The sequence below is a fragment of the Argopecten irradians genome, chromosome 7 (assembly GCF_041381155.1).
Source record: "Argopecten irradians isolate NY chromosome 7, Ai_NY, whole genome shotgun sequence".
Lineage (NCBI taxonomy): Eukaryota > Metazoa > Mollusca > Bivalvia > Pectinida > Pectinidae > Argopecten > Argopecten irradians.
The window spans coordinates 45,585,120-45,608,872 of record NC_091140.1 but is presented as its reverse complement, the minus strand read 5'-3'; the positions used below and the strand labels follow the sequence as shown (position 1 = coordinate 45,608,872).

The following is a 23,753-nucleotide window of genomic DNA, read 5'->3' as shown; positions in this document are numbered from 1 at the left end:
AAGACCAACCAACATTTTTCTATGAAACAGAAAAAAAGTCAGACCTAGCAAAATGTACTTAAATGATATAAAAAAAGGGTTATTATGCAATTCTGTATTTGTATATTACAATGTTATCTGCCCTTGCGGATAGGTATAGATTGTGACGTTATATATTGGCAAACGTAACGTCATATTTTTGAAAACAACGTGAATTGCAGTGGCCAAATAATTGTGACTTAAATAATGACTTAAAATCGATACAACTCTGTAGTATGCAAAGACGGAGTTGATAGATCCCCAACCATTCATACAGTGCTAGGCAACATATCAACACAATTATGAATTTTATGAAAACTATTATACATAAAACACGGTTATAACGAACATCATGGCGCCAACGAAATAGCTTCGTTCTAAACATAGTTCGTTATACATATTACAGACATTCTGAAGTGGAAGGAAAACCAATACGTAATAAACGTGAATACGAGTACAAGGTACAAGTAGTTTACCTCTTGTGTGTAACATAAACCCTTATTCTCGAGCGCGGCGTCGCTCCCATTTGACCGTAAAGGTTGCAATTCTCCCTTATTTGGAGTTGCCGCCGCTGCTGCTTTTAAAGCTTTCTCCTTCTTCTTCTTGACCTGTTTTAAAAGATGTATACATTTAACATTTTTATTTTAGTGGTAGTTTGATTTTAGGGCTTTTCGCGTTGTCTTTGAAGTGTTAATTCATTTATTGCGCTAAATTTTGTACAATTAAAAAAAATAAACAGTTTTGAACCACAGCATTGCATTATCAATATTCGCGCTCATAATTCATAATTCAATTTGTTAACTTTTTCACATTTGCGTTAAATTTGACTGCGCTAAAATGAATACATTTACATTTTCATTGTAACAGGTCGGACAAATTTACAGTTTTAACAGGAACGAGAGATCCGTATAGCTAGTCGGGCGACCCGCATCCCGAGGCGGCGTACTGTTCTGTCGCTCTACCGACTGAGCCAAAAGAAAATCCTCTCGTTCGCAAAACTAGAAGGAGACTGTTACACTACATACAGTATTATTTAATAGATTGGGACATATGCTGAATTAGGATATGCTGATGGAGAAGTATTTACAAGTATTTGAAATTGAATGTGACTCCACTTTTCATAAAACTGTTTACCTTTACATACTGATTCCATAATCTAAGTAGGCTTCCATCTTGCATTAAGTAGTGATTGCATAATATCAAGCATCTCGAACTTTGGGCAATATAAGCCCTTCAACATCTATTTGAAGGTGCAGTGTACTTTAGTGCAGACACTGAAATCATCTTGAAAACACATTTATCAACATGCTGTCAGAAAATCGATATTTCATGACAAGTATTCAAATATATATTGTTCTTATTGGGATAAAGCCGGTTCAAAACTCCAAATGCACATAGACCTACCTTGTACTTTTTGCGCCGTTTACAATTCACATGCATTGCATATTCGATTATTGACACAACCATTGCTAAGACGAGACCTCCAATCAAGATGTGAAAAATTCCGGAAACATTACTTAAAGATAAAGACTTCTTTCCTTTACCCTACAAAACACATCAACATATACACAATATATTTTGTAATCTAAAAGATGAGTTGGTATGTTAGTTCATTATCAGATATGATCATCCAATGATTTTGTAGTATAGGTAAATGTAAACAATTTTCATAGAAGATTACATGGATAATTCCCAGTCTAGATGAGTTGTTATTTCTGTGACTCGAGGCATTTTTTCATAACAAAATTGATGATATTTAATGAGGACAAGATAAGGGCAACCCCAGGCCTACAGGTACGACTTTAGACAGATGCAAAGGAGCGACATCCAACTGCAAATTAATTCGATCAAATGATTTCTGTACATCAAAAGACAAAACTACCCTCACCAACCTTAGATACGAGTTGTCTCACACAGAGCCTTCAGTTAGCTACGTTATAATCAGGGGTGAGATAGGAGAACATTGATATAATATAGAAATCCCGGGAGATCGGACATGTAGGTCGAGTGAATACTTACCCCTGTTACACCTCCACATTGACCTCGGTCAACCCACCACTTCTGTCGGAGTCGGATCAGATGACCAATCTCCCGTAGATGTAAAACTGCTAAATTAACACCTTTACTGTAAGGCAAAGAACATGATACATTACATGTTTTACATGAACTTTTTTTTATTTAAGAAGAGACTGAAACACGAGTACAAAAACAAATAAGAAAGGTAAAAATGTATGCCAGACGAGTTCGAACCCATGACCTCCGAAAACAAGCTTGTTGCGGTACTGATTGAGCTAGCCCCTGTAGCTGCGTGTCGGCGATCAATTCGTAGATGCAAAAAAAAAAAAAAAATAATATCGATTCTGTAAATTCTATATTCTGCAGTTTGTGATGTTATAAATACCGATTAAAATTGTGAAAATGCTATATTGGATATGTTAATTCAGTAATTGCAAATTACAGAGCTATATGTCCTTGCAGGTAGGTACTGAGTGTTGCATCATATCTTAGGAGTATATTACAAAGTAAGGATATACTAATCAATACCTACCCACAAGGCAGCTAACCTTGGACATACTAATCAATACCTACCCACAAGGGAGCTAAGGTAGCAAACAAGAGAAGAACAGCCTGGCCCCAGTCTATATTTTTATTAGAGTGGAGTCCCTGTTTTGAGCCATGCATAAAAAAATTAAAAATCAAATATATTCTGAAATTGGTACATCCAATATGGAGGGTTTGATTTAAGCTTCAATTTTTTCAAAAATAAACATAACAAAAATGGGTTAGAGATTACAATTCTGGGCTCCTCCGAAAGTGCGTCTTGACCGGAAATGCTAGCTTTACTTGAAGAAAAATCCATAGCGCGGGTTTTCGCACAAATATTGAAAAATCCACACGATCGACCTATGAAATAAGTTAGCTTATTTTGCCATTGTGATAGAAGTGCTCAATTTAAGGTAGGTCTTAAGAAAAAAATTGAGTACAATTTTCTGCAATTTTGGGCTAAAAATAATGATATTTTGCAATTTTTCAGGTAGTTTTTTGTTGTTACCATGGTATTCACATGCATGAATAAGCGCAGAATATGGCCAAATCTGTATCAAAATATCAGATTGTAATTGCAAAAGTTGTGCTGATAAATTATATATATATTTTTTGTACAGGTTTTTTTTACAGTTAAATGACTATATCTATATTTTAAGGCATGCGCCTTATTTTCATAGATTGTCCAAATCTACTGTTTTCTGCTACCTAACCTTGGACATACTAATCAATACCTACCCACAAGGGAGCTAACCTTGGACATACTAATCAATACCTACCCACAAGGGAGCTAACCTTGGACATACTAATCAATACCTACCCACAGGGGAGCTAACCTTGGACATACTAATCAATACCTACCCACAAGGGAGCTAACCTTGGACATACTAATCAATACCTACCCACAAGGGAGCTAACCTTGGACATACTAATCAATACCTACCACAAGGAGCTAACCTTGGACATACTAATCAATACCTACCCACAAGGGAGCTAACCTTGGACATACTAATCAATACCTACCCACAAGGGAGCTAACCTTGGACATACTAATCAATACCTACCCACAAGGGAGCTAACCTTGGACATACTAATCAATACCTACCCACAAGGGAGCTAACCTTGGACATACTAATCAATACCTACCCACAAGGGAGCTAACCTTGGACATACTAATCAATACCTACCCACAAGGGAGCTAACCTTGGACATACTAATCAATACCTACCCACAAGGGAGCTAACCTTGGACATACTAATCAATACCTACCCACAAGGGAGCTAACCTTGGACAAACTAATCAATACCTACCCACAAGGGAGCTAACCTTGGACATACTAATCAATACCTACCAACAAGGGAGCTAACCTTGGACATACTAATCAATACCTACCCACAAGGGAGCTAACCTTGGACATACTAATCAATACCTACCCACAAGGGAGCTAACCTTGGACATACTAATCAATACCTACCCACAAGGGAGCTAACCTTGGACATACTAATCAATACCTACCCACAAGGGAGCTAACCTTGGACATACTAATCAATACCTACCCACAAGGGACTAACCTTGGACATACTAATCAATACCTACCCACAAGGGAGCTAACCTTGGACATACTAATCAATACCTACCCACAAGGGAGCTAACCTTGGACATACTAATCAATACCTACCCACAAGGGAGCTAACCTTGGACATACTAATCAATACCTACCCACAAGGGAGCTAACCTTGGACATACTATCAATACTACCCAAACCTACCCAAGGGAGCTAACCTTGGACATACTAATCAATACCTACCCACAAGGGAGCTAACCTTGGACATACTAATCAATACCTACCCACAAGGGAGCTAACCTGGACATACTAATCAATACCTACCACAAGGGAGCTAACCTTGACATACTAATCAATACCCTTGGACCCACAAGGGAGCTAACCTTGGACATACTAATCAATACCTAACAGGAGCTAACCTTGGACATACTAATCAATACCTACCCACAAGGGAGCTAACCTTGGACATACTAATCAATACCTACCCACAAGGGAGCTAACCTTGGACATACTAATCACATACCTACATACCAATACCTACCCACAATGGGAGCTAACCTTGGACATACTAATCAATACCTACCCACAAGGGAGCTAACCTTGGACATACTAATCAATACCTACCCACAAGGGAGCTAACCTTGGACATACTAATCAATACCTACCCACAAGGGAGCTAACCTTGGACATACTAATCAATACCTACCCACAAGGGAGCTAACCTTGGACATACTAATCAATACCTACCCACAAGGGAGCTAACCTTGGACATACTAATCAATACCTACCCACAAGGGAGCTAACCTTGGACATACTAATCAATACCTACCCACAAGGGAGCTAACCTTGGACATACTAATCAATACCTACCCACAAGGGAGCTAACCTTGGACATACTAATCAATACCTACCCACAAGGGAGCTAACCTTGGACATACTAATCAATACCTACCCACAAGGGAGCTAACCTTGGACATACTAATCAATACCTACCCACAAGGGAGCTAACCTTGGACATACTAATCAATACCTACCCACAAGGGAGCTAACCTTGGACATACTAATCAATACCTACCCACAAGGGAGCTAACCTTGGACATACTAATCAATACCTACCCACAAGGGAGCTAACCTTGGACATACTAATCAATACCTACCTACCCACAGGGGAGCTAACCTTGGACATACTAATCAATACCTACCCACAAGGGAGCTAACCTTGGACATACTAATCAATACCTACCCACAAGGGAGCTAACCTTGGACATACTAATCAATACCTACCCACAAGGGAGCTAACCTTGGACATACTAATCAATACCTACCCACAAGGGAGCTAAACCTTGGACATACTACATCAATACCTACCCACAAGGGAGCTAACCTTGGACATACTAATCAATACCTACCCACAAGGGAGCTAACCTTGGACATACTAATCAATACCTACCCACAAGGGAGCTAACCTTGGACATACTAATCAATACCTACCCACAAGGGAGCTAACCTTGGACATACTAATCAATACCTACCCACAAGGGAGCTAACCTTGGACATACTAATCAATACCTACCCACAAGGAGCTAACCTTGGACATACTAATCAATACCTACCCACAAGGGAGCTAACCTTGGACATACTAATCAATACCTACCCACAAGGGACTAACCTTGGACATACTAATCAATACCATACCCACAAGGGAGCTAACCTTGGACATACTAATCAATACCTACCCACACAAGGGAGCTAACCTTGGACATACTAATCAATACCTACCCACAAGGGAGCTAACCTTGGACATACTAATCAATACCTACCCACAAGGGAGCTAACCTTGGACATACTAATCAATACCTACCCACAAGGGAGCTAACCTTGGACATACTAATCAATACCTACCCACAAGGGAGCTAACCTTGGACATACTAATCAATACCTACCCACAAGGGAGCTAACCTTGGACATACTAATCAATACCTACCCACAAGGGAGCTAACCTTGGACATACTAATCAATACCTACCCACAAGGGAGCTAACCTTGGACATACTAATCAATACCTACCCACAAGGGAGCTAACCTTGGACATACTAATCAATACCTACCCACAAGGGAGCTAACCTTGGACATACTAATCAATACCTACCCACAAGGGAGCTAACCTTGGACATACTAATCAATACCTACCCACAAGGGAGCTAACCTTGGACATACTAATCAATACCTACCCACAAGGGAGCTAACCTTGGACATACTAATCAATACCTACCCACAAGGGAGCTAACCTTGGACATACTAATCAATACCTACCCACAAGGGAGCTAACCTTGGACATACTAATCAATACCTACCCACAAGGGAGCTAACCTTGGACATACTAATCAATACCTACCCACAAGGGAGCTAACCTTGGACATACTAATCAATACCTACCCACAAGGGAGCTAACCTTGGACATACTAATCAATACCTACCCACAAGGGAGCTAACCTTGGACATACTAATCAATACCTACCCACAAGGGAGCTAACCTTGGACATACTAATCAATACCTACCCACAAGGGAGCTAACCTTGGACATACTAATCAATACCTACCCACAAGGGAGCTAACCTTGGACATACTAATCAATACCTACCCACAAGGGAGCTAACCTTGGACATACTAATCAATACCTACCCACAAGGGAGCTAACCTTGGACATACTAATCAATACCTACCCACAAGGGAGCTAACCTTGGACATACTAATCAATACCTACCCACAAGGAGCTAACCTTGGACATACTAATCAATACCTACCCACAAGGGAGCTAACCTTGGACATACTAATCAATACCTACCCACAAGGGAGCTAACCTTGGACATACTAATCAATACCTACCCACAAGGGAGCTAACCTTGGACATACTAATCAATACCTACCCACAAGGGAGCTAACCTTGGACATACTAATCAATACCTACCCACAAGGGAGCTAACCTTGGACATACTAATCAATACCTACCCACAAGGGAGCTAACCTTGGACATACTAATCAATACCTACCCACAAGGGAGCTAACCTTGGACATACTAATCAATACCTACCCACAAGGGAGCTAACCTTGGACATACTAATCAATACCTACCCACAAGGGAGCTAACCTTGGACATACTAATCAATACCTACCCAAGGGAGCTAACCTTGGACATACTAATCAATACCTACCCACAAGGGAGCTAACCTTGGACATACTAATCAATACCTACCCACAAGGGAGCTAACCTTGGACATACTAATCAATACCTACCCACAAGGGAGCTAACCTTGGACATACTAATCAACTACCCACAGGGGAGCTAACCTTGGACATACTAATCAATACCTACCCACAAGGGAGCTAACCTTGGACATACTAATCAATACCTACCCACAAGGGAGCTAACCTTGGACATACTAATCAATACCTACCCACAAGGGAGCTAACCTTGGACATACTAATCAATACCTACCCACAAGGGAGCTAACCTTGGACATACTAATCAATACCTACCCACAAGGGAGCTAACCTTGGACATACTAATCAATACCTACCCACAAGGGAGCTAACCTTGGACATACTAATCAATACCTACCCACAAGGGAGCTAACCTTGGACATACTAATCAATACCTACCCACAAGGGAGCTAACCTTGGACATACTAATCAATACCTACCCACAAGGGAGCTAACCTTGGACATACTAATCAATACCTACCCACAAGGGAGCTAACCTTGGACATACTAATCAATACCTACCCACAAGGGAGCTAACCTTGGACATACTAATCAATACCTACCCACAGGGGAGCTAACCTTGGACATACTAATCAATACCTACCCACAAGGGAGCTAACCTTGGACATACTAATCAATACCTACCCACAAGGGAGCTAACCTTGGACATACTAATCAATACCTACCCACAAGGGAGCTAACCTTGGACATACTAATCAATACCTACCCACAAGGGAGCTAACCTTGGACATACTAATCAATACCTACCCACAAGGGAGCTAACCTTGGACATACTAATCAATACCTACCCACAAGGGAGCTAACCTTGGACATACTAATCAATACCTACCCACAAGGGAGCTAACCTTGGACATACTAATCAATACCTACCCACAAGGGAGCTAACCTTGGACATACTAATCAATACCTACCCCAAGGGAGCTAACCTTGGACATACTAATCATCAAACCTACCCACACACAAGGGAGCTAACCTTGGACATACTAATCAATACCTACCCACAAGGGAGCTAACCTTGGACATACTAATCAATACCTACCCACAAGGGAGCTAACCTTGGACATACTAATCAATAAATACCTACCCACAAGGGAGCTAACCTTGGACATACTAATCAATACCTACCCACAAGGGAGCTAACCTTGGACATACTAATCAATACCTACCCACAAGGGAGCTAACCTTGGACATACTAATCAATACCTACCCACAGGGGAGCTAACCTTGGACATACTAATCAATACCTACCCACAAGGGAGCTAACCTTGGACATACTAATCAATACCTACCCACAGGGGAGCTAACCTTGGACATACTAATCAATACCTACCCACAGGGGAGCTAACCTTGGACATACTAATCAATACCTACCCACAAGGGAGCTAACCTTGGACATACTAATCAATACCTACCCACAGGGGAGCTAACCTTGGACATACTAATCAATACCTACCCACAGGGGAGCTAACCTTGGACATACTAATCAATACCTACCCACAGGGGACTAACCTACCTAATCAATACCTACCCACAGGGGAGCTAACCTTGGACATACTAATCAATACCTACCCACAGGGGAGCTAACCTTGGACATACTAATCAATACTACCCACAGGGAGCTAACCTTGGACATACTAATCAATACCTACCCACAAGGGAGCTAACCTTGGACATACTAATCAATACCTACCCACAGGGGAGCTAACCTTGGACATACTAATCAATACCTACCCACAGGGGAGCTAACCTTGGACATACTAATCAATACCTACCCACAAGGGAGCTAACCTTGGACATACTAATCAATACCTACCCACAAGGGAGCTAACCTTGGACATACTAATCAATACCTACCCACAAGGGAGCTAACCTTGGACATACTAATCAATACCACACAAGGGAGCTAACCTTGGACATACTAATCAATACCTACCCACAAGGGAGCTAACCTTGGACATACTAATCAATACCTACCCACAAGGGAGCTAACCTTGGACATACTAATCAATACCTACCCACAGGGGAGCTAACCTTGGACATACTAATCAATACCTACCCACAGGGGAGCTAACCTTGGACATACTAATCAATACCTACCCACAAGGGAGCTAACCTTGGACATACTAATCAATACCTACCCACAAGGGAGCTAACCTTGGACATACTAATCAATACCTACCCACAGGGGAGCTAACCTTGGACATACTAATCAATACCTACCCACAAGGGAGCTAACCTTGGACATACTAATCAATACCTACCCACAAGGGAGCTAACCTTGGACATACTAATCAATACCTACCCACAAGGGAGCTAACCTTGGACATACTAATCAATACCTACCCACAAGGGAGCTAACCTTGGACATACTAATCAATACCTACCCACAAGGGAGCTAACCTTGGACATACTAATCAATACCTACCCACAAGGGAGCTAACCTTGGACATACTAATCAATACCTACCCCAAGGGAGCTAACCTTGGACATACTAATCAATACCTACCCACAGGGGAGCTAACCTTGGACATACTAATCAATACCTACCCACAAGGGAGCTAACCTTGGACATACTAATCAATACCTACCCACAAGGGAGCTAACCTTGGACATACTAATCAATACCTACCCACAGGGGAGCTAACCTTGGACATACTAATCAATACCTACCCACAAGGGAGCTAACCTTGGACATACTAATCAATACCTACCCACAGGGGAGCTAACCTTGGACATACTAATCAATACCTACCCACAGGGAGCTAACCTTGGACATACTAATCAATACCTACCACAGGGACTAACCTTGGACATACTAATCAATACCTACCCACAAGGGAGCTAACCTTGGACATACTAATCAATACCTACCCACAAGGGAGCTAACCTTGGACATACTAATCAATACCTACCCACAAGGGAGCTAACCTTGGACATACTAATCAATACCTACCCACAAGGGAGCTAACCTTGGACATACTAATCAATACCTACCCACAGGGGAGCTAACCTTGGACATACTAATCAATACCTACCCACAGGGGAGCTAACCTTGGACATACTAATCAATACCTACCCACAGGGGAGCTAACCTTGGACATACTAATCAATACCTACCCACAGGGGAGCTAACCTTGGACATACTAATCAACTAAGGGGAGCTAACCTTGGACATACTAATCAATACCTACCCACAGGGGAGCTAACCTTGGACATACTAATCAATACCTACCCACAAGGGAGCTAACCTTGGACATACTAATCAATACCTACCCACAAGGGAGCTAACCTTGGACATACTAATCAATACCTACCCACAAGGGAGCTAACCTTGGACATACTAATCAATACCTACCCACAAGGGAGCTAACCTTGGACATACTAATCAATACCTACCCACAAGGGAGCTAACCTTGGACATACTAATCAATACCTACCCACAAGGGCGCTAACTCTGATATATGCAATGTCGGAATAAAGACCTCAACAGACGTCAATACGCACCTCATGTCACTGTGTAATGGTAAGGCTATGCCGTAACCAAAGTTGTTTAAAGTGGAGCCTACTTTCATCGTGTTACATGGCTTTCTGTGGTTGAAGTATTCATTAAATGACTCCTCTAATAAAAAGGCATATTTTCCTTTGGATGATTGCACCTTTTCCCAGCCTTTTTCGTTGGATTCCATGAATATGTCGGCGTTTGAATCATTTTGAAGCTGCATAAACTTCCACATGCTCTCATAAACCATAACTTTTGATTCCTACAAAAGCCAAAGTCAGAAATACCATCACCAAATATTAATTCATTATAGTGTGCAGCCGTATGGGACATGAAGTGACGTTATATAATGGGACTGTGCGTAACGGAATTGGAAATTACTAAATGCCCCGATTCATAGTGAGAGCAAAGGTTGAAAGACCTCTCGTATTAACCTTCGTATGTATTTTGCAAAATATATTTTTGTATTTATCGCTTACATAGTTATCTTCCTTTGCGAGAAGGTATTGATTGCTAAGTCATTTTTTCTGAACGTAACGTCATACTCTTCAGTGACATAGTTTTCACACACAACATAGTGACGTCACAATCGATACATACCCACAAGCGTATGTAATATCAAGAGACTGGATTTAGATAAAGAGGGTAATATGTTCGGATTTTCTCTTGCGGATAAGCTTTCTCTTGATACAATACTTATCTTTCAAAATCATGAGGCCGTATCGAAATATGATATTGTTAAAATATTCCAAGCAATATATCTATTACAAAATAAACCATAAGCTTTTGATGCCGTGTTATGTCACAGCATTGATTTATATTGAAAATAACCGCTTACCTTATATTAGTATCGATTCAATGTTTCATGTGTACAATCAATATATTAAAAATAATGAAAGATGTAAACATGTTTAGAGTGATATTTAAGCATAATCATTATATATTATGTGAAACGTGATACTGTAAACGTGGATATTTTCGTGATTCCTTAATTTCGCGACTTTCATGCATTAGATTTTAGCAATGTTGTTATTATCGCGATAGATACACTTTTAGACATTAAACAACAAAGTGCATACATGTATAAAATATTACGCGCGGGAGTATTTTCGCGATCAAGCGACCTTTGCGTAATGAGCTTAAATTTCCTCCTCGCGTAAATTTCCACGTAAACAGTAATATCAGGTGATTCGATGATTATAGTTGTTACCTTGAAAAATGTTATGGTCGAGCCGCCACCCATGCAGCCATATTTAATCGTCTGTTGTTTCGCCAAATCATCGACAGAGTCGATAGGTATGGAAAATTGTTCTACAGTTAAAAACGCTGCTAGGTTAGCAGTATAGGATGATATCAAAATCAAAGTGAAAAACCACCAGGCGCTTTCAGCTGTCCGACCAGAGATAGACCTGGAAAGAGTATCATACATTTGTTACTGTTACGGTACTACTTTTTAGCAGTAAACTTATTTCGGCGGTTTTAAGCTTTAATCGCAGCATAATAATACCTAGACTTACCCATGTTCATATTATACGATATAATAAAAATAATAAGCATATGTCAAATTAGGATCCTCTGTCATAATCTTTAAAGCTGACAATGCAAGTTAAAAAACGTATTTGAGATTTAAAAAGACAACAACAAAAAACAAACAAATACACTTGTATTTCAAAATCGGTACATGTGTATCCGAAACAAGATATGTTAAGAATGACATGATGTCCAGCCCGTTCTTTATATAGGGGGATGGGCCAGTGGAAGGTAACTAAGCAGAACAAAAACAAAATGGCTAACTTCCTTGGAACGACACTGTCATATAACTGGGGGGTCGTCTCAGAAACGGTTTTTTGAAAAAGATTTATTTTCATTGTGTTTTGTTAATCTCAAATGCATGTTTTTTTTTAACTTATATTGTCATCTTTAAAGATGCTCCACCGCCGACAGAGCATAAATGATATTCATTATTTGAACAATAATTGGTGTTTAATCGTGTATATATATGCCTAAATAACACAAAATATAACATAAAATATCTTATTTCGCCTATGGTGCATGCGCAATCATTACTTCGTTCTATATAAGATATAGTGCCATGGAATTTTTTCGGGATGCAATTAATTATTTTTCATATTTTTAACTTGAAGTAAAATTAGAAGCTCAAACTTTTCAATGGTGGTAATGGTGTAAAATAAGTAACTTTTGTAACTGAAGAAAAATACAAAATCGTCTGCTACTGTTTTTGATAGTGAAAAAATACCATTTGTCAGCCGTGGAGCATCTTCAAGTTAAAGACAGGATAATATAAAAATCGGAAATAATAGCGCTTAAACAATAATTATTATTTCGTAAAAGTAAACTTGTTGATGCAGTAATTGATGACTTATCAAAGGAAAGGGAGATTGCAAGCGTTAATGTTTGTTACCATTTATTTGAGATTCTAGAACTTTCTAGAATCATTTAGGGATTCTGTCTGTAAAGCGACATCAGAAGTCGTCAATACTCATTTACAATGCTGGAATTTTGTAATTAACACCCGTCATCAAATACAAGTTAAAAGATTGACGCTAATGAAGCAAATGACGTAAATTCCTCGGGAAAATAACATTTTAACTTTCTTTTAAGAAGACATTGATGAAAAATCACAGCTCTCATACATCCGTGTGTTCTTGAGTAATGTGTTGCGCTAATGGTTTTGTGTAAATGCAAGTTTCACCAACTAGATAATATGTTGCTGTTAAATAAATATCAAGGTTGGCAATTGTCCCATGTGGTTAATAATTCAAACTTAAAACATTTCACCACAATGATACATATTGTAAATAATTCTATGTTATCCCCTCTGACCTATTTGTCGTTAAACCCACCTCTACGCAATGTGAGCACAATCAATATGTCCTTCACGAGAGAACATCATCTGAGAAGATGACACAAGACAGCAAATTACAAAGTGAAATTAACAACGGCGTTTTAGTACAAGGCGATTATTTTTACTCATTAAAGGAAGATGTTGCGCTGCAGCACAAATCAATATTTTGCTCAGTGATGTTGTCGAATATTTAAATACAGTTAGTAGTAATTGTTGTACATCTATGCACTCTTATATATGTATGTGAAGCGAGAAATCCAGAATTGCACTCTAACAGGACGAGTCTATGGCGATAAATCAAGGAAATATGAACGTTTATATCTACATTCTGACGTTGCCAAGCAGATATATCAACTACATCATTTACTACAGAGCGAGTACATACAGGAAAGTACATTTAGGGAGAGCAATTAATGCGAACATTCGGAACAAACAATGGCAATATAGGAATGTTTTCTCTTTTGGTACATTGCATTTATTAAATGAAGCTATTTGTCATTTTGTAGATGTATTCTAATGTCTTTTAGATAAGTTACCAAAATAATAGTCAATGTCTCATTGAGGTATTTTATTCTTGATAAAATTGATTGAATTGCTACCACCGGATTTTCTTTTGCAATTGGGATCAAGCCTCGATTTATGAATTATTGAACACTTTATACAGCAAATATGCATATCAAAATCAAATTCAACCTCAGTCTATAGTGCATGATTAATAAGTATCAGTTTGTTGGTATCTAAATACTGTAAATAAACTTTCTTTCATGTGCGATTTGTCTTCGCGAAGTTCCCGATGCAAATAAATTAAAAAAACTAATGCATCTACTCTGCATCGCTTATACATTGTACTGATAGGAAGTTCCATTCAACATCTAAAACTGCGACCGTTAATATTAGCTGTTCTATTATGGAAATTGAAATAAACAGAGCCGCGAAAGAAAGACGGCATTCAGTAGCATATACTGTAAAACATTCCTTAAACGATTTAGTAATTCTGACTTATTTTGAAGTTACCAAATTAATGTTAAAGAAATCAAAATAATATCGGGGAAAGCTATTAAAAGGAACACAATTACCTTGGAAATATATCCGAACCTTGCATCATAAGAGCCCCAAGATTTGACCAGAGTGAATTCAGCATACTGAAGTCATCTGATGGCCCTGTGGCGGAGTTCTCCTTCCATTCATAGGGACTAAACCGTCCCACTAGGAATAATATGGTACTGACTGCTAGAAATCCCACAGTAATACACACCCAGACCATGTTCGACAAAGGCTCTTTGAAGGAAAATACTCCTGGTTTCTGCTTGTCCGGACGTTTGATCATAATGGAAATTCCTGTTTTCATAAACGGTTTTGTAAAGTCCACGTCTGCTTCTCTTTCCTTTGTAATCGTCAATGGTGCCACTGCCAGGTGTGCATCCTAAACATGTAAAAACAATTATTAATGTTATTTCATATCTGTTCTTTTTCGGCAGCGTGGTTGTACGATCGCATAATGTTATATAGACGTTAAAGATGCTCCACCGCCGACAGACCATAAACGACACCCATCATTTGAACAATAACTGATGTTTAATTGTGTTTATATGTGTCTAATTAACACAAAAATGCATAGGAAATAAAGCGTTTTACTTTTGATGCATGTACAATCAGTACTTAATTTCATATAGGATATAGTGCGACGGATTTTTTTCGGGATGCAATTAATTATTTTTAATATTTCTATTCTGAAGTAAAATTAGAAACTTTTCAAACTTTTCAATGGTGGTAATGGTGTAAAATAAGTAACGTTTAACTGAAGAAATATACTAAATTGTCAGCTTCCGTTTTTGATAGTGAAAAAATACCATTTGTCAGCGGTGGGGCATCTTTAATAACTGTTTGTTGTATTATTTTGTATTGATGGAAAATAAATTGTTGGTAGTTTGCTTAGTGCGACATATAATGCGGAATTCCCTATCAGATAAGTAGAGTAGGAATAACCCGAGAGGTTCCAGGTAGAGACTGTCAATGGGAACGGTTTTGGATATGTTGGTGGCTCTGAAGAGGGCTATTTATGGTTTGGCTTCAGTTTCCGAAGAAAAACCATCGAAAAACGGCTAGTACCAGACAAACTGTGATTCTTTGGCCTTACAATTGTGAGCCAAAAATAGGAGGCTAGTTTTATAACAATTTGAGTAATGTAACAGCCCGACAAACGCAGATTGTTTGATCAAATTATAATGACTCAAGTAGCACTTTCACGATGTTTTACACTTCCATTTGAATAACCCTGTAATCACCTACATGGTATGACTATAGTGTGTAACAACACTTTATATGACCTGGATAGGAGCTGTCACCGTCACTTATTTTACTATATAACTCAGGGGAAACAAATGCTTGTTTTTATTATTTTTATGAATTGGTTGTAAATTTTGATTTTCTTATTTGGAGAACCTGAATACAATTTTGGTGTGGGAGGTGGGGAATTCTAAATACAATATATGGAAACAAATGCTGGAATACTATGTGAAGGCATATCGATAAGTATATAGATATTCCTAACATATAATCAGTTTCCTTACACAAGGCATGCTATATTCCAGGAATTCAATTTCTAGACATAGATAAAAATATCCGTTAGACCTGGGTAACACTACATGTGTCGTCGGTGAAAAGTAAGATATTGTGATTATAGTAGAATTCAATTTCATCATATCACAAACAATGTGTCCCTATATAAAGCAGGAATGCAACTCATGCTTATCGAACAGCAGAAAAGTACATCTTACCGACCTCAAAGAAATTCAGTTACGAAGACATTGACATTTGATGTTTTAGGAATTATACATGTAGATACCTTTTTGAACAGAAAACCAAAAGCAGGCACTAAGTATGAGATGAAGGGGTCTGAAGAAATTGGGATATCAGATCAGTGCTTGGGAACTGTTCCAAAAAGGGCTAGTGACAGAACCTTATTAATACAAAAATCCTCGACCATCGACCCCTGCCCCCAGAACTGAGAACAGAAATGATGTCATTAAGATTTGTTTTACAGCATTTGTCTTTTTTATGTTTATAAGAATGAACTAATAGAAAAAACCCATAAGGGACCCAGATGACACAGTCTTAAAATACACAAATAAGATAAATGATCATATCTTTTTCATTTTGGCGTGTGTGAGTCATTGGAGGACAGCATTTGCAGTGAAAGATATCCAATGATTGATTTCGATACCAGACGGAACCGCGGGTGGTTAAGATGTTCTGCCATATTACCATAAACCATTCACCTCTGGGTCACGAGTTCGAACCGCATGCTTGAAAATGTCCTTAAGTACTAATCGGTGGTTGGTGTATTTTCTCACCGGGCATACCAGATTTCCTCAACATCCTAAACCAGACACCTCCGTAAATGATCCTGGCTTTTTATAGGACGTTACATCAATCAAACAGAACCAAACGATGCATAACAATGAAAGCTTAAATAACACGTGTTAAACCAGATCAAACTACAAGTTAACAAGTGTTGAGGAATACATACGAGGTGTTCCGAATAGGTGTTAGGGCGAGTTCGATCAGAAGCTAAAGTGACTGTAGTGTTTACTAAATCAAGTAAAACACTTAGTGGACTAGTACATACCCGTCGTACAATTTCACCGATCATTCCCGTCCAGCTGCCGTTGACCTTGACCCCATATTCATCATCTTTCTGTACGACGAACTTGTACGTAAAATTAACTAAATTTGTAGCTGTAATTTCTTTCAGTAAATCAACACAAAACCCTTCATACTCCTGAAAGGGTTTTCCGTTGTCATTTTTCTCCTTCAACTGAACAAAAGGCTGAGCCTGAAACAAATTCAAAGTACATAATTGTTGATATTGTCATGGCATATTTTACGCTGATTTTTGATAAGCAGGGAAATCCATATTGTGACAAATCCCTTGTAAACTACCTAAACACGCATTATCAGATTTAGCACGTTTCTCAAGACTTCTTTATACAGAGTTATCTACCCTTGCGTGTATATATTGTTTGTTGCGTTTGTTTATGTGTTTGCAAGCGTAACGTAATATTTTCCTCTGAGAAAACGACGTGAAACGTGCACATAAAATAATGATATAATAATGGATAACTACCCACAAGAGAAGTAACTCTGTAGTCTGCAAAGACGGAATAAAGATTGTGCCGAACGTTAGATGGGAATTATTCGACAGTGAATTATTTTCGAGCACTAGAATATTTTCTATGATTCTGATTGAAGCAACAAAAATATGAACTGAAAATTTCTTACCAAAACAGTTGTTATGATTTTTATGGGCTGGTCAGGTGTCGCTATAGGTGGAGGCTTAGTGTTGAGAACTAGACCCTCTGAAGACCAGTATCCTATCTGCAAATAAAGGCATGTTCAGTTATTCTTTCAAAGACATTGAAGTATATTATTATGCATTATCTTGATGCAGAAATGTGCAGTGAACTGATACAAATGTCAATCATGGATATTGTATGTGATTTGAATTCTTTAAATGTATGCATTCTCCCAATTAGACTATAACTTTAGGAAGAACCCATAGGTATGATATACTTATAGGTATGATATATTTATATGTATGATATATTATCAGATTAGTCAACATCTATAATAAACTGACAAGGCAACAATCTGAGAAGTATGGTCTCGATATTCTAGGAGCAACTACCGCTATCGTTATATCCACCCTGTATGTCATAATAAAACTGAAGGCTATGTGTTTGACAACATATGAACCAGGTAGCATGGTCCTTTTGATGTGTATCAAAAATTCGAATAACAGTACGCTTTGAAGCTTTGCGTCGCCTTTTGTAATCTTAAAAACAAGAAGTTTCTATTGGCATGTGATTGGTAAGATATTTCGTCTCCTGAACTGTTCTCAATGATATTACATGGTCCAGGGGAGGGTATAACGACAGTGATAGTAACCCCTGAATGAGAATGATTGACATGCATAAAAAGAGCATGGTTTACCTTCTTTGCACTTTGTTCGTAACTGCTTTGGTATATTTGTAATGTATAATTTACTCTTTCTCCGTCCTCGTTGAACTGAACATTTCCAGTAATTCCCGAAAATTCAATCTATATGTTAAAAAAATAAAACGTTAACAGAATTACTTCCTTTATGAATAAAAAAAATGTATATCATTTCAATGAATAATTCTAGTTATGTGCATTGGTATTTATTTCATCATTGACTTGATAACAAATTGTTTCAAAATCGTTTGTATAATTTTAATACTTTAATAAAAGATTTAAAGATATTGCTTCCTTTTAGATATAGAGACTTTTATCAGATACCGTGTACATAACCGCTTATTTCGAAGGACGGTATTTTCGGGATTTCACGAGGCACATCTATGACAGTGAAATGTTCAATTTACATCTGCGAAAATTTTAAAATATTTTATTGGTAATACAATAAATATAAATATAATTATGATATATATCATAAATATAATAAAGTACGTTGTATTACAGGCAACGCCTATACAAATCCGTTCCAAGAGAAAATCTTTAATCATATATGCCCTGAAAATCACTTAACGAGAATTTATTTCCGTTGGGATACAGAAATACCATATTTGCGTTACCTGGATAAATTATTATGTCAAATTAGCTGCAAAATAATTCATATACTGTAAATAAATAATTGTTTGCGAGCGATTTAATTTCGCTAATTGCATGTTGGTAAATAAATCGCGAAAATGAGTCACTACCAAATTATTCAAGTACACATAAATTATAACCAGAGAAGCACGTAAAAATATAACCAGAGAAGACTACATCGCGAATTTAAGTCAAAATGAATATGAAGAAAGTTTTGCTCTTCTATCTTATTTAACATATGCCGGGCAAGAAAATCTATGACACACTTACATTTTTTAAAGCAGCAAGAACTTCATGTCCGTTTGCAAATATCACTTTCGGCGAACACAATATCCCTTGGGTATTGTCAGTGTTATAGATTTTACCGCGTCTTCTTTTGAAAACTTTTAAACGTCCGTTTTGTTGCTCTCTTACAAGAATAACATTTAGAGCTGTAGCTAAACTTGCTATTCCGTCAACCATTAACGCCAATTCCGTCTGAAAAGTAATTAGTAAATGAGTGAATTATGTCATTAGAGAAACTACATTTTTGTGGGTTTTTCTTTCAAAATGTTTATGCCTATAATACTAATCTCCGATTCTCTCTTTCAGCTTTCAAACATTTTTATTCATCATAAAGTTATAAACAATGTAGTTCTTGTAATATTTCTATGATAAATATTTTAGAAACAACTTGCTACTGCATTTTTTTCATTACAGATATAAAGATATAGAGGAATTTAACTGCACAAAATACTCTTATGCACTAATGGAATAATGATACGTTAAAGTGAACAGTCGGGCAAGGATGGCTAAAGTCGGTAAAAATGGTGTGAATGTATCCAGTATAATTTCTTATGAAATGGAAAAATAAAATCTCTTGTCAAAATCTGTCTGCGTACGAAGAAATTAATTTAAAGTATGGAAATTCTAAAACGTCCTCCCGACTCACTATGTCCGTGGTTACATTTCCACGCAGCCTCGCTTTCAATGCTTTCAACTTTTCTTTACTTTAATGGTCAGAACTGGGAAACTAAGCAGAACTTGACCGTCGTATTAATATGTGAGAACTTTTGGAAGGCCAATGAACGCATTTAGACTGATTTTCTTTGACCGACTATTCACTTTAATGTTTTACTACACATAAAGGGAATATAAGTATAGAAGCAAATATTAAGATGCACTTTATGTGATATCTTGACTTGATTACCACTGGTAACAACAACAACAACAAAATATTTCTTTTGTTTATTTTTTTAAACCTACCGTAAACTCTGGCACTGTGTTGTTTTCATTCCTATTAGGAAGATTCCACTTCTCCAGAAATTGTTGTAAGTATCTGTTTTCGTTGTTAAGAAGTTGAAATCCCGTAAATGTTGCTCCACTGTGGAAAAACATTTTTAGGTCAATGTGTATGATGTCCTGCAACATAAAAGTATAACTAAAACAATAGCATTATTTAGTATCAATTAAAACAGTGGGAATTAAAACAACAACATTACTAATTATTGATTAAATCAGCGACAGAATCAAGTATCGATTTAATTAACAACTCATTATTGATATAGTAGAATCAAAGAACAATTCATCTCCAAAGTAAGTTCCGTCTTAGTGTACACTGTAATAAAATGTATGGATTCAAATTGCAAATGTTTTCACATGATCCAGAAAAAAATTCTTATTAAGTTGATTTTATATTTACAAGGTTCAAATCCCGCATACATTTTAATATCTAATACAACTTGATTAATTTATATCAAGAGTAACTAGTGAGCATCATATCAAGTACCATATCCTAGTATTACAGAAATAGAATTGTTTGATGATAAAGAAGTAAACACATACGTACCAAGCCAGTAATTATATAGTTATAACCGTCCCTATTCATACCAACTTCTGTTAACTGTAATGAAATAAAATGAATAATATTTAAAAGGATGAAATGATAGACACGACACATATACAATGTATATCTTCCCCGGCTCGTGGTCTAAGAAAAGTACAAAAAAACTATTATTTATATAATATACATTGATTTAGTGTTTTGATCCTCTGTGCAATGGCGCTATAATGCGAATACGAAATAAAAGGGCGTATCAGTTACATGTAAAAGGGCGTTTAACGTATATCTACCCGTATCCCGACATCCCAGGGGTACCTACAATTATATCATTGTTGTTATATCCTCACCGGACTAGTTCTTTGTCATAGCAAAAAATGAAGTTTCTTTGTGCAACAACAAATGAAATAAGTAATTTGAGTGTATAACGGTATACTGTATGTGATGGTAACTCATAGAAAGCGGCATTACATGGCGGGTAATATTGGTTCCCTTTTAGCTTCAAGTAAACCGTTTTGTATGAGAATTTACAAAACACTATGATGATATAAAAGATAAACTTTACGATACTTGCGGAAAATTAATGCTCAAACAATCGCTAAAAGAAAGAAAGTCAGGTAATTGTTTTTGTTTAGTTAATTATAAAAAAATACGTAAAACGTGTATACAGGTTAATATACGAAATATAGTAACGTATAATATCGTATGGCATCGATGAAATATCATTTATGGTGGTATGCACCGAAAGCGTAATATATCTTTAGCACTTTCATGATTAAACTTACGACGGATCATTATTGTGAAAGTGAATCGTCCTGTGATATCTTAATGTGAAAACAGTATTGAATATCCGATTTACCATCCATTATCAGAAGTGTTCAATTTATGGTTATAATATAACTAATTCACAGGAGGGCGATGTCATGGAAACAGATCACATGTACCGCTGTGACACGTCACGTGCGCTACATTTCCGATGACATGTTAGAGTATACTTGTGGTCCTTTCTTAATGGGTTTATAATGATATATACGCTAATGGTTCATATCTCAATTCACTTGCATCTGATTCCGTCATTTTAGAAATCATTCGGTCATAAAATTTTAGAAACAGTAGGTTAAAATTTATCGCAGTGTAACATCATACCATCACCGCTTAATGGGGATAATGGAAGGGTTGACAAAATTATGTATTATAGCTTAAAAATGATATTCAATAATAAATTTTTAAACAAGGTTATCATTTGCACCAATCAGGACACAGAATTTAAGCTAAACGTTATTATTTCATATTTATTTTCCCATGCCGATGAGACGGTAAGGGCAATGATTTCATTTTCACTTGTGCATCCGCTTTCCTATCTTCCCTTATATCACGTTTGTCCTAAGTTTGTCAGCACCGCCATAGCTTCATTTTGCATGGGTCACAATCAAATCTCAAGTGGCTTTATTTCATTGTTTCATTATTTCAAGTGCTTTGAGAACCTATGTCAAGTTCATGATTGGTAAAATAAATGAGGCATAAAACGTGAAGTTCCCTACTCATTTACATCCTAAACCTAGAACTTAAAACAAATACACACAATTTTATTACCGACCAACAATCATACATCTTTACTTTACAAAATCCTATTTTACCAGGCAAGAATTTGAGATTTCAATTTCAACAAACTTCGCGACAAATTGTCTTCACGGATTTACCTTTCATATGCGTAGGTAAGTTAAAATTTGGCGAACTGGCAACATTCGAGAAATTCGAGAGGAAAAAACTGAAATAAGTTAGGTTACAGTAAATAAAAGGTTAAAAACAATCTAATAAATGAAAGATATAATTACCTTTTTAAGAAACACAGGTAGTCTTTTCCTATCAAAATCCAAGACAAAAATCTTTTCCGCGCATGGAACACCTAGTTTGTCTATTTTGTGTAGAATGTCGTGAGCAGTATGAGGGTCCTCTATCTGTCTGGCCATTATGGTTATATTTTCCTTATATTTACTAAACAATCTATATAAATGTTGCAGTCGCCACATATCTGTAATAAAACGAAAATAACAATTTAATAATTCTCTCTCTCAATATTAACATTCTTAAAACATTTCTAGTTTTTCATTTAAATTTTTTTTTATTATTGAATAAGTCACTTATATTCCGAAAATCAGATTACAATGGAGCCTTATGAGCTTATTGGTAAATAAAGGTAAAAATGCTAAGGTGGTTTCATTTTGAATGAAAATATCAATTTTAAATATTTCACATTGTCTGATATATTTTTCCATTAAAATAAACCCCCTACAAGTATTGACGATCACCTTAGTCTTAGTATTAAAACAATAATACAATGCTAACATCTCGAAAATTAATGTAAATATAACTTTGTTTCGAAAATGTATGCACTTCACAATACATGTATGAAGAAAAAATAAGTTCATTGCTTGGTGATCAGTCAATTTGTGTTTGAAATACAAAAATTATATTAATAAAAATGCGTTTTGAGATAAAAGTCAAATGTATACCTTTAAGTGTCGCTACCTGTT

General features: G+C 37.0%; 1 protein-coding gene across 1 annotated transcript in view; it reads right to left on the bottom strand.

The window, feature by feature from the left end:
- LOC138326688 (glutamate receptor 4-like) overlaps window positions 1–23,753 on the bottom strand; it is a 136,624-nt gene that overhangs the window by 5,647 nt on the left and 107,224 nt on the right. Inside the window, exons 4-16 of the mRNA XM_069272690.1 lie at window positions 23,055–23,251; window positions 21,229–21,282; window positions 20,646–20,801; window positions 19,671–19,877; window positions 18,765–18,872; window positions 18,054–18,149; window positions 17,401–17,607; window positions 14,849–15,195; window positions 12,117–12,315; window positions 10,912–11,168; window positions 2,038–2,143; window positions 1,423–1,563; window positions 495–626 (exon numbers count right to left, since the gene is read on the bottom strand). Of these exons, the coding sequence (XP_069128791.1) occupies window positions 495–626; window positions 1,423–1,563; window positions 2,038–2,143; window positions 10,912–11,168; window positions 12,117–12,315; window positions 14,849–15,195; window positions 17,401–17,607; window positions 18,054–18,149; window positions 18,765–18,872; window positions 19,671–19,877; window positions 20,646–20,801; window positions 21,229–21,282; window positions 23,055–23,251 (2,207 nt within the window). The remainder of the gene's footprint in view (window positions 1–494; window positions 627–1,422; window positions 1,564–2,037; window positions 2,144–10,911; window positions 11,169–12,116; window positions 12,316–14,848; window positions 15,196–17,400; window positions 17,608–18,053; window positions 18,150–18,764; window positions 18,873–19,670; window positions 19,878–20,645; window positions 20,802–21,228; window positions 21,283–23,054; window positions 23,252–23,753) is intronic.